General features: G+C 40.9%; 1 protein-coding gene across 2 annotated transcripts in view; it reads right to left on the bottom strand.

The window, feature by feature from the left end:
- The window catches only part of LOC124138313 (amino acid transporter AVT1J-like), a 29,236-nt gene extending 16,562 nt beyond the window's left edge, over positions 1-12,674 (bottom strand). The window contains exon 1 of one of the 2 annotated variants that reach the window (XM_046504901.2): positions 12,555-12,674. In XM_046504901.2, coding sequence (XP_046360857.1) covers positions 12,555-12,608 — 54 coding nt within the window. In that variant the 5' untranslated portion in view covers positions 12,609-12,674. Of the gene's footprint in view, positions 1-1,894; positions 1,971-12,554 lie in introns of those variants that run through there. The other variant, XM_046504902.2, reaches the window with a different exon arrangement.
- Positions 12,675-17,283: the final 4,609 nt, after the last annotated feature.

Genomic DNA, 17,283 nt, shown 5'->3' with positions numbered 1-17,283 from the left:
CTCAACAGATTTATTCCTGTCCAATGAACAGATTTATTCCTGTCCAATGAACAGATTTATTCCTGTCTACTCAACAGATTTATTCCTGTCCACTCAACAGATTTATTCCTGTCCAATGAACAGATTTATTCCTGTCTACTCAACAGATTTATTCCTGTCCACTCAACAGATTTATTCCTGTCCAATGAACAGATTTATTCCTGTCCACTCAACAGATTTATTCCTGTCTACTCAACAGATTTATTCCTGTCCACTCAACAGATTTATTCCTGTCTACTCAACAGATTTATTCCTGTCCACTCAACAGATTTATTCCTGTCCACTCAACAGATTTATTCCTGTCTACTCAACAGATTTATTCCTGTCTACTCAACAGATTTATTCCTGTCCACTCAACAGATTTATTCCTGTCTACCCAACAGATTTATTCCTGTCCACTCAACAGATTTATTCCTGTCTACTCAACAGATTTATTCCTGTCCACTCAACAGATTTATTCCTGTCCACTCAACAGATTTATTCCTGTCTACTCAACAGATTTATTCTCAACAGATTTATTCCTGTCTACTCAACAGATTTATTCCTGTCCAATGAACAGATTTATTCCTGTCTACTCAACAGATTTATTCCTGTCCACTCAACAGATTTATTCCTGTCTACTCAACAGATTTATTCCTGTCTACTCAACAGATTTATTCCTGTCTACTCAACAGATTTATTCCTGTCCACTCAACAGATATATTCCTGTCCACTCATCAGATATATTACCGTTTACTCAACAGATATATTCGTGTCTACTCAACAAATATATTCCCGTCTACTCAACAGATATATTCCTTTATCATATAATGGGTAGGTTTCTCGGCAGGATAAAGCCAACGGATAAAAACGATATCCGTTGGGGTCATATGCGGATAGAGATGCAAATATCACAGGTCAAGTAGGGACTACTTTCACTGTTTATAAACAAACATGGCGTCGCACTCGTCATTCGGCGATCGAGTCAGAATTAACCATCGGGAATCTAGATAAACTACAGGGATAATTGCTATCATTATGAAAAGAACAGTCTAATATACTGAAAATCTGTGTCTAACTGTGACGCAGCTAAGGCATTTTATAAGTTTTGGCAACTTTGGAGATATAAATTTCGAAACAATTTGGCGAGGGCACGCGGCCTAGCCAAACGGGATCAGTAGCCATATCTGTGCTTGTAGACATCTGCGGCTTGAAACCTTCTCCACAAATTAAAATAGTTGGATTTGACGGAAATATGTTTGAATTGTTACCTTGTTTCGTTTTGTCGCTATGTGAACATCTGAGTACACTTCTTATCGTAATGACAGGACAGACCGACTGTCAACAACGTTTGACCGTGGCCGTGACGTCTCAAAGACTAGGGTTAGAGTAGCTTCCCTTTGACAAAGGGCAGTTACTCTAGCGGACAGACCGATGGATTGCCGCGAAAGGCAATTAAAAACAATTGTTGTTTTGCGTATATGTTGCATCGCCACTGTATAAGAAACAGATTTCAGTTGGAACTATATTTGCTACTGTCACTGTCCGACTGACACATCACTTACCCTGTGACGTAATAAATATTAATGCGCGCATTGCAGGAAAACTCGCAATGTTTCGGTAATGTTTGTGAGAGAGGGAAAGCGATTTTGAAGCACAGAATTAAAGAATGACATTATATGATAAAGAGGTTATCACGCGAGTGTGTTTGGGGATGGTAAATATCCTGCATTAGGAATACATAGTGTTTATTCCTAATACAGGATATTTACCATCCCCAAACACACTCGCGTGATAACCTCTATGTCCACTCAAATTTACTCCGTGTTTACTCACGAACAAAGTAATGGACCATCGATCCTACCCAATAGATTACCTTCTTATCTTCCATATTCAACCCATCGGGGAAAGAGGACGAATGTTTTCTCGTTGCATCCACCATGTCGGTTAACTCCACAAACTACGACAGCTGTCAGTAACGTTTGTCAAGGATCATATGCTGATTTATGTACACCGGTAATGCGATATGACCATGCCCAGGGTGAAATATGGCGTATCGAGTGTATGCTGTGTGACCAATGTGATAGCTGAAACAGCTTAATCATTGTCGGGATCATCATCCTCAGCAGCAGCAGCATCAGCAGCAGGGTGACGACATCCGTATTGTCACTCAGTGGGGATTAAGACAATGAAGATATGTGCGCTTTAACAGAAATAGGATTTGAAGCTCCCGGTCTTTAGGACTAAAACCATTTTACTCTTAACCCACTTAAGTTAGTGTGGTCCGGTCAAATTAGTCTCCTCGTCGTGTTTTCCAGAAGTGTCATGTTTTACCTACCAGGTGTGGTGAAAATATAATTAGGCCTTTTAAATTCATTCTGTACAAAATGGCGAATGATCATAATTTTTTAAAGAGTGAATTCCGAGCCGTATTTTTTTTAATGATCAAAGATTAAACCCTTTATGGTCAGTCGTCAATCAGTATTTTTGAGCCAACGTATGCTAAAGGTGTTCCGTTGCTCTATATTAAGGAGCGCCTCTGTAGGATTCCGGCGCAGGCTTTGTCATGTTGCCTCTATCACACGAACGCTGGTCGTAAGATCCGACAACAGTGGTCCAGAGCCCCGTTCCACAAAGCGATCTTAGCGCTACGATTGTCGTAAGTCAGTGTTAAAGAATGGTAGTTACGATCGACTTAGCGCTAGGATCACTTTGTGGAACGGGGCCCAGGTGGTTAGGCTCGGGTGCTTGGCTTACTACAATAAACGCCTGCCTTGCAGAAACTCCGGGTCGTATTTTAGTCTACACAATTTAGTTGCCTAATGCTCCCTTTTCATGCCGCTAGTGTACTGACCCAGGTGTAATTACATTGAACACACAAAAGATAAATTATTTAAGGATCAAAAGGGGTTTGTTTTTGTTTAAATTTATGTTTGGGTTTTCGGTTCTTACCTCAATGAATCTGATACAATACACTGTCAATCCTTACAACTGATTGTCGCAACAGAATCACAATGTTCATATTTTCCTGTGACCCTCTAAATCGCAATTGATCGCCGCATACGACGTGAACCTGAGCCACAGACATTGCAACAGCTTAAACAATTACTACAGACCGGACTGGTAGCATTACCCGACGTATGATCCGTACTATCAGTCCATTACCCAACGTATGATCCGTACTATCAGTTCACTACCCGACGTATGATCCGTACTATCAGTCCATTACCCGACGTATGATCCGTACTATCAGTCTATTACCCGACGTATGATCCGTACTATCAGTCCATTACCCGACGTATGATCCGTACTATCAGTCCATTACCCCACGTATGATCCGTACTATCAGTCCATTACCCGACGTATCGTCCGTACTATCAGTCCATTACCCGACGTATGATCCGTACTATCAGTCCATTACCCGACGTATGATCCGTACTATCAGTCTATTACCCGACGTATGATCCGTACTATCAGTCCATTACCCGACGTATGATCCGTACTATCAGTCCATTACCCGACGTATGATCCGTACTATCAGTCCATTACCCCACGTATGATCCGTACTATCAGTCCATTACCCGACGTATCGTCCGTACTATCAGTCCATTACCCGACGTATGATCCGTACTATCAGTCCATTACCCGACGTATGATCTGTACTATCAGTCCATTACCCGACGTATGAACCGTACTATCAGTCCATTACCCGACGTATGATCCGTACTATCAGTCCATTACCCCACGTATAATCCGTACTATCAGTCCATTACCCGACGTATGATCCGTACTATCAGTCCATTACCCGACGTATGATCCGTACTATCAGTCCGTTACCCCACGTAAGATCCGTACAATCAGGCTATTACCCGCCGTATGATCCGTACTATGAGTCCATTGCCCGACGTATGATCCGTACCATGAGTCTATTACCCGACATATGATCCGTACTATCAGTCCATTACCCGACGTATGATCCGTACTATCAGTCCATTACCCGACGTATGATCCGTACTATCAGTCCGTCCATGGACATGCAGTGCCAGGCAGCCCTTGAAGCTAATGGTGGACACGAGAGATAATGAGTTTTCATGTTTTCACCTTTACAATTTCCTATGCTGGACACGTCCACTGTTGTCCGGTTTGACAACATATTGTTGTTCTTTTTAGTACATAAAGCCCCCGTTACACTCTCAAAAGCTTTGATAAAAAACTTAGTCAAAGAAAACTTTGACCAAGTTTTCTTGGTCCAAGTTGGGCTGTTTACACTCATCAAAGTTTTTGACAGGCCGTCAAAGTTTTGGTGGGAATTATCTTGCCCAGGTGGATGCTACTGACGAAGAATTGTTTGCTGTTGTCATATGTATTTTGTGTATTGCCATGTTGAGAAGGCGGCGTCGGGGTAGGCAAAGGCATATTTGGTCCCGAGAATGGCTGCTCGTTGTTGAAACAAATCAATTGATTCTTCCAACATCTCGTCAGTCGAAAATAGTTGACTAATTTTGACTAATTAAATGTTCCTTGCAGTCTGATTGGCTAAATTAAATCAACGTCATCAAACTTTAATCAAAGTTTGACGAGAAATAGGATGGTTTCTATTCCACCAAAGTCCCGTCAAAAGCATGTTACACCATCAAAAACTTGGTCAAAATTGACTTTGACCAAGTTTTTTAATCAAAGTTTTTGACAGTGTAACGGGGGCTAAATACTCATTTGTTTGAAGATGTTGATATTTTGTTATTTAGGATCTTTTATAAAATGAACTGCATTTAAAAATATCCCCATCAAGATTTAATCAGATTCTTAATTTCTCCATAGACCACCGATGGTGGTACAAGTGCATATATACAGTACAGAGATAAATATAACATGTACATCAAGCAGGCTGCGTGCTTTTAGATTTAGCATTCAAAGTGGTCAATACAAATAATACATATTTTGATAGAAGTTTTAGCTCGTTTAGATAAGTTGTTGAAAATAGGCTTTTCAATGAAAGCACATTTAACTAAGTTAAATATCTGCTAGTGAAAGTCCTTTGTTATCAAAAGCTTGACACCCAAATATATAATGAAATCCATCAGCTATTGCTGGGGAGTTACAGAGTGAACATAGACGTTGTTCTCTGGGTACATTATTCTAGCGGCCAGTCTCGACTGGTAAATTGTGGTTATTAGTGCGAACTTTTAAGAGCGGGTTAACAAATTTAGGTAGAAAGAGATAGTTTTCAAATAATGGCATTTTTTTAAGATGTTTATAATAGAAACCTTTTGAGCGCGGCAATATTGAACTTCTCCAGGATTGTAGAAAATGATCGGTCAATATTCTTTCCACAGACAAGACTAGCCACTTGGTGTTGAAATCACATGGCATATTATATACTTGGGTATATAATAAACATTCTAAATTATTTAACCAAGGGTGAATATTGGAGTTTACGTTAGCACCCATCTGAATTGATATATTAGAGTCGAAAACCTATTTTGTGGAGAACGCATGTCTATGCCAAAAACCTATAATTCTCTCAGCTACTCTAATATTTAGGGGGCCCTGCCTAAATCACCATAGACCATAAAAGAAGGAGTAGATAATTCTAAACATGAGTTGATACTCCCAGGAGTAATGCCCTTAAAGTTGCAAACTGAACATTCTGACCAGATTATTTAAATGGCCGTCATGGCGGCCATATTGAACGTGTTTTACTGCGGATGCCATGTCTTTTGCCCCCAAGCACATAATGCCTGCCAGCGTATTTAATTTCAAACAAAGTGATATTGGCTGTGCATGATCGCACTTGCTAGTCAGCGACAGCTTTTGATACGGTTTCGCTGAGTTCAAGATCACTGAGTGCATGAAAGTAGGAGTTATTGTAATTTTTTTAACTGTATTTCAGTTAAACCACATCGTGTCAGCTTAAAGGGACTAAGAAGGCCCCGTTTACCTCTATGGTGAAACCTACGAGCACGATGTTAACGAACATATGGTCATAATCAGGGTGAGCCTGGGATTTCAAACCACGATCTGAGGATCATGACACATTCAAGGGACGCAACTCTGTACAGAGAAATTGCGGTGCCTCGGGCAACTGAGCTACCATACAAATCAACAAAGTGGTGTTTAGATATGTCAACGCCCCTAACACTGAGTACGGGTTTAATACAAAATTGTTGCGCCAACAAATGAAGGATGACGATCGGGGAAAATCTGAAATTGAGTTAGCACGCCAGAAACCTATGATTGTGAGTTCGAATCCTGGTTCGCCCCGATAATGTTTCTAGGTTTGTCAGCACAATACCCGTGCTCGTGGGTTTCACCAAAGTGGTAAACATCTGAGACCTGCATCACTTCGGGCTTTCCTCCCACATTAAGCTGACACACCGTTGTATAACTGGAATACTGTTAAATCCAACGCATCCGCCACGAAGTCGGTATGTTGTAAGGAATATGGTGGTAAATATTTTCTGCACATGTGTACACCAACACATATTCAAAGTTTTTGACAGTGTAACGGGGGCTTAATACTCATTTGTTTGAAGATGTTGATATTTTGTTATACAATATCTTTTATAAAATGAACTGCATTTAAAAATATCCCCATCAAGATTTAATCAGATTCTTTATTTCTCCATAGACCACCGATGGTGGTACAAGTGCATATATACAGTACAGAGATAAATAAAATATGTACATCAAGCAGGCTGCGTGCATTTAGATTTAGCATTCAAAGTGGTGAATAAATTTATATTATATATTTTAATAGACGTTTTAACTCGTTTAGATTAGTTGTTGAAAATAGGCCTTTAAATGATAACACATTTTAACTAAGTTAAATATCTGCTAGGAATAAGTGAAAGTCCTTTGTTATCAAAAGCTTGACACCCAAATATATAATGAAATCCATCAGCTATCGCCGGGGAGTTACAGAGTGAACATAGACGTTGTTCTCTGGGTACATTATTCCAGCGGCCAGTCTCGACTGGTAAATTGTGGTTATTAGTGCGAACTTTTAAGAGCGGGTAATCAACAAATTTAGGTAGAAAGAGATAGTTTTCAAATAATGGCATTTCTTTAAGATGATAATAACAGAAACCTTTTGAGCTCGACAATATTGAACTTCTCCAGGATTGTAGAAAATGATCGGTCAATATTCTTTCCACAGACAAGACTAGCCTCTTGGTGTTGAAATAGGGTCAGGCCACAGGAGCTTAATAAACATTCTAAATTATTTAACCAAGGGTGAGTATTGGAGTTTACGTTAGCACCCATCTGAATTGATATATTAGAGTCGAAAACTTATTTTGTGGAGAACGTATAATATGTCTATGCCAAAAACTTATAATTCTCTTAGCTACTCTAATATTAAGGGGGTCCTGCCTAATTCACCATAGACCATAAAAGAAGGAGTAGATAATTCTAAACGTGAGTTGATACTCCCAGGAGTAATGCCCTTAAAGTTGCAAACTGAACATACCGACCAGATTATTTAAATGGCCGTCATGGCGGCCATATTGAACGTATTTTACTGCGGATGCCATGCCTTTTGCCCCCAAGCACATAATGCCTACCAGCGTATTTAATTTCAAACACATTGATATTGGCTGTGCATGATCGCACTTGCTAGTCAGCGACAGCTGTTGATACGGTTTCGCTGAGTTCAAGATCAGTGAGTGCATGAAAGTAGGAGTTATTTTAACTTTTTAACTGTATTTCAATTAAACCACATCGTGTCTGCTTAAAGGGGCTTGGAAGGCCCTGTTTACCTCTATGGTGAAACTTACGAGCACGATGTTAACGAACATATGATCATAATCAGGGTAAGCCTGGGATTTCAAACCACGATCTGGGGATCATGACACATCCAAGGGACGCAACTCTGTACAGATGAGCCATTCATACAAATCAACAAAGTGATGTTTAGATATGTCAAATCAACACTGAGTACGGGTTTAATACAAAATTGTTGCGCCAACAAAATAAGGATCACGATCGGGGCAAATCTGAAATTGAGGGGAAACCGCCTAAGTGGTCTAGTGGTAGAGCGTCCGCCCGGAGAGCGGAAGGTCCGGGGTTCGATCCCCGGCCGCGTCATACCAAAAGACGTTAAAAGATGGTGCCTGTTGGTACCCTATCTGGCGCTCGGCTTTCAGGGGCTAAAACAAGGACTGGTCGGCTCGGAGTCAGTATACTGTGTCTAAATTTGGTATTCTTGTTAAACTGTGGCATGGTAATAATCATGGACGCGACTTTAAACCCCATTTCACCTCGCCTGAAATTGAGTGGGCACGCCAGAAACTATGACTGTAGGTTCGAATCCTGGTTCGCCGCGATAATGTTTCTAGGTTTGTGGGTTTCACCAAAGTGGTAAACGTCTGAGTCTAGCTTCACCTCGGGATTCCCTCCCACATCAAGCTGACACGCCGTTGTATAACTGGAATACTGTTGAATCCGCCAAGAAGGCGGTATGTTGTAAGGAATATGGTGGTAAATACTTTCTGTACATGTGTACACCAACACGCCAAGAGCCACACACCCATCCCGTAATAAATAACAAGTCCCTAACCTTAGGCACAATCCACATCTGCTGTATGTATAGTTTAATCATCTGTACACGTGGATTATTTGCTGTGAATTAGTGACGCATGTCGTATTAGTCAGCTACTAAAATGAGGACACTTGTAACTCACTGAGGTCAGATGATGCCTACTCCGGGCTATGGAGCCAGATATTGAAGCAATGCGAAGATGCCAGCAAGGCTCTATTTCAAATTTTGGCGAGAAAAATTGGCGATGTAATCTGAGCGCCCATTGGTCAGAGCACTCGCTGGATTTCCTTTCTCTAGAACCAGGTTGCCGCTTGATTCGTAGGTTAAAAATAGCATCTACGCGACAAAGCGGTCCTACCTATACACACGTAGCTCTTAAAGAAACGGAATATATTGTATGTGTAAATATAAAACGTCAGGGCCAGAGAATAGCCAGTGTCGATTCCACAAGGCGTAAAAGGCCATTCGTCACCACTCGCCCCTTTCCGTAACCTGCAAGAAGACTCGTCCCCCTATCGATGAATGTTATGTGCGAAATACGACAAACCAATCAGAATGCGCGTATGATTTCAAGTTCTTCGTCAAAGAAACCCTCAGAAATAATTTTTGATTTTATACATGTCTTGCATCTTAAAATATACCCAAGACACAGTTAAATGTGTTCAATCCTACTGTATAATTCCGCATGTCCCGATGTGCTGTTACTTGCATCTGAAATATATATAATATATTGGGAAATATATTTGAACCATCACGCACCGAGTTGACAATTGTTTTAGGTATGCCCGTTTGCGCTAAGACGGAACCCGGTCGCAAAACTGGCCATGGGAGGGGCACGAATGGTAAAAGGCAAAATAGCGGTAAAAACTACATGGATCACTGAAAATCAGTGATGACACCAGGCGTTCGCGAAAGAGCAGGCATGTCCTGCTGTACCAATGGTCACACAATTTGCATAAAAAAGTAAGTGTTTGTTTGTTGCCCGACGCTTCACAGCAGCACTCCTGCTATACGATGGGGACTAACCTTTTGCTGCCGACCAACAATTTAATAATTCAGGGACCCTTGTTTGATTACGGCTATTAAAGCATATCGATGAATAAAGCGACATCAGTGGCTTTGTAACTAAAACAGCAGTCAAGTTCATCCAAGGATGATTTGTGTGTAACACTCCCATTAACCATATTAGATGTCACTGTGATAAGCATATGTTGCAGACTAAAAGAGTTGTAATTACTTCAGTACAGTACGGTGATACTGCTATATCTGATAGCGAAGCAGCCTATAACTGCAGCTGTGCATCCTCCCGAGGCAAGGACGTTAACTGACTACAAAAGTCCAGTTCCCCCACCCTTGCCGAACAAGCTGGCATTTCCAGGCGCAACCAGTGGCTATTACGAGTTATGTCCCTTTTATGTCCCTCCTACTGACCAATCAGATTCCATCACTCATATCACGTTTCGGTAGATATCCACATACCGTTGTCAAGCCTTATGTGCGCGAAATACGCATATGTCGGAATGCGCACGTAAAATTCCTAATTTAAGGATCTACACCCAAGCGTCGCCTTTACAGTAATTAAAGAAGTTGTTATCCATAAATTGTCTCTACTTTGTCATCCGTCATCTTCTAAGCAATGCCTATCAAACAATTCACTTGCATTTGCTTCAAACAAAATGGCGCCCCCCCCCCCCCCCCCCCCAGTGAAAAAAACCGATCGGATCGATAACCAAGATCTTTATTGTAAAAATACGGATCGTACGCCGCGAAAAAACATCAAATCACTTGAGCACCTTGATTAATAACATGATTGCAAAATATCTGTCGATGCCCAATTGGCGATACACATGTTTTGCAAATCATTCAGTCAACCGAATCTGCACGTTGAAATCCATGTAGTTCGTTACGCGATTTTGATTGGACTATGCACAGACTCGTTAGTCCAGCCAAAATGTAACTCTTGGAACACGGGAGCTGGACCTTTAAAGTCAGATAACGCCCTTGCCTCGGGAAGATGGCAGCTGTGAGTCCACCTGTGTCTTTGAAAAAATAATTGGTCCTCATTTCATACCTAAAGAAATATTGTTCTCTAGAAATGCTGAATGCCCTGGATAAAATGTTCGGCTCGGCACAGATAGAAATACGTGTTTTGATTTAGTGACTGAAAACACATTTGTCGCTAACGGAAATACCACGCCCTTCCTAGAATATTCAATGAGGGTCCCTAGTTGTGGGTAATATAAAGTACAAATTCCCAGGATGCAGGACCTTGTTTGTTGTACAACGCCGCACTCAGCAATATTCCAGCTAAATGACGGCGGTTAATCAGACAATCTAGTTATTACTATTGTGATCAACGATCCACGTCGTAGATTAATTAAATAAATATTCGTTGTGTTCTTTGTAATTCCTGCATTCTGATCAGCTGAATTGGTCACGTGTTATTGCATTCATTTCCCAATGAATGTAAACATTTAGGCCACGCCCACCGAAGCGGACTACTTTTTATTACTTAGGAATGTCGGGGAATCCCAATAGTACAGTCCAGGGAATTCCCTTTCTCCTCACGTGTATCGTCATGCACGGGACATTTAGCGACATTCATGCATATTCATTGTCCAAACCACCCATTAAGACCGAAGGCCGAGAAGGAATGAAACAGCAAACGTGCAGTCTCCCTCGGCTGTTTTTTTTCCACTTGCCACAAATTCCATGTCTTCGAGTTTAAATACTAAGCCGCACTTTACAGCTGTGTCTTCCCATTCTCAGAGAACTAATGTTTGAGTCTGGCGGTGACTGACCATGTCATCCGAAACCTTCTCCCGGAAATTTTTGATCCGGTTCGTTACAGTCTGACTCATTCGTCACCACTCCGTCACCTGCAAGAAAACTTGTCCCGGAATAACTCGAGTTGGTCACGAATGGGTTTGACTGTTGCAGTTCTTCTCACCTCTTGCCTTGATTGACAGGTCCTATGAACCTTGTTTTGATCCTACTCTCCGTTGAGTGGCTACTGACTTTGTAGGCGTGTCAAGTTATGTGCATAAATCAAACAATCACCTGATTCATATCACGCCACAGTATGTACTCATACATCTGGAATGTTTATCAATCTCGTCATTTTTGTCTGCTTTATTATTTACAACTGATGTTACGCGGATTCATACAGTTTGCAAATCGGTTTTTCGATTCATACCCCAATGAACCGAAATAAATACAGTAAATCCTTAACACACACACACACGCATGTATATATATAATTTTAAACAATGTCAGAACACGATCATTGTGTGAAACTTTTATTACTTAACAATGCTATATGTACACAACAATGATTTCCGGAATCAATTTACCCCCCCCCCCCCCCCTTGAAAATACCATCTAATTGCCATAGTTCAAGATCAGAAATAAGTTTGTTATAAAGTTTAATGTCAAATCCTGAATAATCGAAATAACGTTGGAGCTTGGGGACCAAAACGCTATTAAGGATAACTTTTTTCAAGATATGCGATAATTGGCACGTACAATAAATGAAAAGAAAATGATCATCTGGAGTGAGTGAGTGAGTGAGTGAGTGAGTGAGTGAGTGACACAACATTCAGCATATGCAATTGTATCACGGGATTCGCAGTTGATCGAATCCAGGCCAGACAAACCAGAGGGTGATATCATGAGCAACATCTCACACCACAATGACCTAGTCAGCTGACAGTTGGTCGATTAGGTACCGGTACTATTTTTGACTACTACCTACTACTATAGAAAAAATACAAGAAAATCTACAGTTTATCGATGTCTTTTGTTATAGTATTTTAAGTCCCATTTTATCACAAGGACGGGATACAGGTACACACACATACATGTACGCAACACTCTCTGAATCAAACGCAGTCCGTATGTGTGTTGTTAAGGGAACATGGCACCATGCTCTGTCCTACAGTGTAATCAATCTGTTTTTTTATACTGTAAAGATTAAAAAAATATTAAATGTTTTTACCTTCTTGGTCGAAGCATCACCATTTATCAACACATCCGTAATTTCTGATTCCATGATGTTGATGTGGCCGTATGCCTGCTACCATTACAACACTGAACGACTAGGCTGCTTAGTATAAAACAGACCGATATCAAGTTAAGGTGGACTTTGGCGTAGTTGTGATACGACATATCACATGAAACACTGATAGCCGTCAGCGTTGTTTCGAAAGACGTGACATATATCAATAAGATTTAACACGTGCACATCACATGGAACAGGGTTTTGGATAATATATAATTATTTTTATGCTTCAAAATGTGACCAATCAGGGAGCAGAACAACTGACCCCATATGAGCCCGAATATTGTCAGTAAAAATCCCAGATGGTTGTTACTGAACTAATATGAGACCGCATACCGTCAGTAACAGCCATCTTGGATTTTCCAACACCCACATCACATATTTCACATGGAAATTCTTGTACAGAAATTCTTTATTGGACATTGTTTTTTTATATCATTAAGTGTGACGTGCAAGGACATTAATCTTTAATGAAATCTCTTTCGTGACTTTATTAATAAAACTTATTGAGTAGTCGACGAAGGAGGGCAGTTGAACAGAAAGAGGGCTTCTGCAAATGATCATGCCCTAAAAAATAATGTTACCGTTATTAGAGCTAAAATGGGTAGAATTTGTAGCTAATCCACAAAAGAATATAGCTTAAAACAGCAGCTTTCGTTTAGTAGCAGTACAAAAAAAACTCCCAAAACGGAGGTCACTGATGTGCTAATATAAGATAGCTACGCAATAAATCGCAAAGAACAATGACGAACGAAGGATGGTTTATTTACGAAAAAACAGTTCTATCATGACGTCATTTCTGTAGATTCGAACATGCGCTCGCAGCTTGATGACGTCGTAAATTGGACGACGTATTTGAGTTGTGAGTTGTTCCCCATAGACGTAGCTGGGCAGCGCAGATAAACGCAATGGCCGAACGATCGCATCCTAAAAGGGGAAATATGTGACAATCGGTATTGGGAGAAAGGGTTCAGATAATCGACGTAAAAGTTGTTTTCCGCCCCTCGTGGTTTATTCTCCCGGCAGGGGGCACGGGTGGCCCAGTCGTCTAAGGCGCCGCGATTCGCTGTGCAGAGTTGCGTCCCGTGGACACGCCAGAAACCTATGATTGTGGGTTCGAATCCCGGTTCGCCCCGATTATGTTTCTGGGTTTGTCAGCACAATACCCGTGCTCGTGGGTTTCACCGAAGTGGTAAACGTCTAGGACCTGCATCACTTCGGGCTTTCCTCCCACATTAAGCTGACACGCCGTGATATAACTGGATTACTGTTAAAAGCGGCGTTAAACACAACTCACTCACTCACTATTCTCCCTGCAGTGTTTTATTATAAGAGTAACGCTATTTTTCAGGGCATTATCATTTGCAGAAGCCCGAGGTCTTCCGAGGGCTTCTGCAAATGATAATGCCCTGAAAAAGAGCGTTACCGTTATTATAGCTAAAATGGATGGAATTTGTTATCAAATAAAAAGAAACAACAATATCGGTTTTGAAACATTTACTGCAATCAACACGAATGTCACTGACCCACTTTTACAAATATGGAAACGTCATAGAACAAACCATATGACGTCACTATAATACGTGACGTCACTTTCTTTACCCCATGACGTCACCTAACAACGGGCTTGATAATTGCCCGTCAAGCAATATGAGGGCATTATCAAGTTACAGAGGCCCGCTCATTTCTGATAACGTGCGGGCGGTTTAATGATCCATTTTAGCTATAATGTATGATAAATAACTCCCACTCGTCGTATATTTCTTAATAACAACGTTATAGAACATACTGCAAGATGACGTTACAATAAAGAAACATCACGCCAATGACGTCACATAACAATGGAATATATAGCAGCTCGTCGTTAGGCAAAAGAGGACTGCTATCACGATTGTTTCATTTATTGTTTTTAGGTTAACGCCGCACTCAGCAATATTCCAGCTATATGATGGCGGTATGTAAATAATCGAGTCAGGACCAGACAATCCAGTGATTGACATAATGAGCTTGGATGCACTCAATTGGGATACGATGACATGCATCAACCAAGTCAGCGAGCCTGACCACCCGATCCCGTTAGTCGCCTCTTACGACAAGCATAGTCGCCTTACAAATTTCTGATAACATGCGGGCATTTTACTGATATTTCTATCCATTTTAGCTGTAATACTTTGTTTAAACGTTCACATTTAGTGCATTATATATACCATTGTTAACGTTTGTGTTTGCATATGCATTACGGCGTTGTATCGGAAACATATGTACTGGTCACGCCATTTATACCTATTGTAAGGGTCAAGTTTACATTTTGACATGTGCGATAAAGATACCAGACAGTGTAAACTTTTCGGCATAATAAATTTGTTGGTGTCTTTAGTTGCCGTATACGGTGTCACATTTAGGTTAACGGAAATCTATTATGTATGTGTATGTATGTTTGTTGTTTTACGCCGCACTCAGCAATATTCCAGCTATGTGATGGCGGTATGTAAATAATCGAGTCAGGACCAGACAATCCAGTGATTGACATAATGAGCTTGGATGCACGCAATTAGGATCGATTACATGTATCATCCAAGTCAGCGAGCCTGACCACCCGATCCCGTTAGTCGCCTCTTAAGGCAAGCATAGGTTGCTGAAGACCTATTCTACCCCGGATCTTCACGGGTCCGGAAAACTATTAGATCCGGCTGACGCCTCGACCAATATTTTCTGCTAAACAAATACGGCAACTAAAGACACCATAACTAATATTATTATGCAAATCTCTAGTATAATTTAAGGGTGTATTTCAGAGACGCACTCTCTGCTTCCACATGCTTCATTTTGGGAACATCTGTGCATTAATTAAAGCTTTCTTAAGTGAGAGTGAAGTTAGGTCTAACGCCGTTTGGAACACTAATTCAGTTATGCCTAGTAGATTCTGTGAAGGAGAAATCATGACAATCTGTTGATTCTACTTTCGACATGTGTAATGTCTCTATAATTATACATAATGGCCTTAAGTTGCGTCCAATCTCTTTAAAATCAGATCTTAGTTCTCACTATCGCTAAACAAAGATCTGAGGACATCCCATGACGGGTCACGTCAGAACGACCTTTCATCCAACCAATCAGAGCGTCGCTTACCAGATCATGAAAGTGACAGACGGAATGTGTTTTCTGATCATGCAACCTCGAAATATTTAACAGAGAGTATTCCGAACGACAGTTACTGGCTCTATGATTTTATCCATACAATCTAGGCCATCTGTAAGCCATTACAGAATGTTCTTTTTATCAGTTTTAATGATTTTAACTGAGAATACGTCAAAATATGTTTCGAAGCGTAGTCGCCAGTTTGAAACTAGCGTCGTAAAGCTCGAGAAAGGTGCCTTCTGATTGGCTAATGTCGATTTCTTTTAAGTCATTTCATTGATCGGTCAAAGTTCGCGAGAGGTCGTTCTGGCGTGACCCGTAATGGGATGTCCTCAGATCTTTGTTTAGCGGTAGCGAAAACTAAGATCTGATTTCAATGAGATTGAAGGTGCGTGCGTTTTACTTGAATACGAATATGAATACGAATTACATTTGTCATGCGCTAAGCCGCTTAACTCCATACACTAGGTAAATGCTCATATCGCTACACAAAACAGGGAAGCTCTGCTGATACAAGATCATGAATACAAGACAAATAGATGTGGCAGTTTGTGTTGATTTTAAATTTGATAAAAGAGTCTGAACAAGAATGTCTTAAGAAGGGACTGGAAGATAGTCAGAGTTTCTGCTTCCTTCACATGTGACGGGAGATGGTTCCACTGACCTGCAGTATTGTAGACACATGACCTCTGCCTAAACTTTGTCGGTTTTGTCTGTACAAAGGAGGTGTTTCTCGGCATAACGGAGGTGTCTAGGTTGTTGATATATCTGGATAAGGTCAGAAAAGTAAGAGTGAGTGAGTGAGTGAGTTTGGTTTTACGCCGCTTTTAGCAATATTCCAGCAATATCACGGCGGGGGACACCAGAAATGGGCTTCACACATTGTACCCATGTCGGGAATCGAACCCGGGTCTTCGGCGTGACGAGCGAACGCTTTAACCACTAGGCTACCCGACCGCCCCCCAGAAAAGTAAGAAGGTACCGATTGGTTGCAGCAGTGATACGTTAAGGTCAGGATATTGTACACTCTCCAGAGTTCCATGAGGCCGGCAGCCAGCTAGCATAGTACCTCTGCCACATGCAAGCGCCATGTGACGATTCGTCACATCTTTCGCAGTCCATTCAAGATATTGCATATGCTTTTCATCCGTTTCATGTTTGACGAGTCTACACATTTTCATAAACAAATGTCAAAGAATGGTTAACTTTCATTTAGAAAGTATGCAAATACGTAAAAATCTACTTGTTTTTGCGTAGTTATCCTATGTTTACATTGGTTGTACGGCTCCACGTGCTGTCATCGAAGCCCAACGGAGAGCTAGCGACACGGTCACTTTGATGCATAAATATATATTGTCATGCAACTCACTGTCGCAGTTGTAGTAGCATATCTATTTAGTTATGCAAAACAATATGTAAAGCGCCCCCAAATACTTGCATTAGTCCGTTCTATACTGATTTCTGAAAAAGCGCGTTTGTTTACAAACAAGAGAAACGTCCGGTCACGTGATATGCAAATTAGCCTGTG

This window comes from Haliotis rufescens, unplaced genomic scaffold (assembly GCF_023055435.1).
Source record: "Haliotis rufescens isolate VD_foot unplaced genomic scaffold, xgHalRufe1.0.p SCAF_5, whole genome shotgun sequence".
Taxonomy (NCBI): Eukaryota; Metazoa; Mollusca; class Gastropoda; order Lepetellida; family Haliotidae; genus Haliotis; species Haliotis rufescens.
This window is presented reverse-complemented; position numbering and strand designations above follow the sequence as displayed.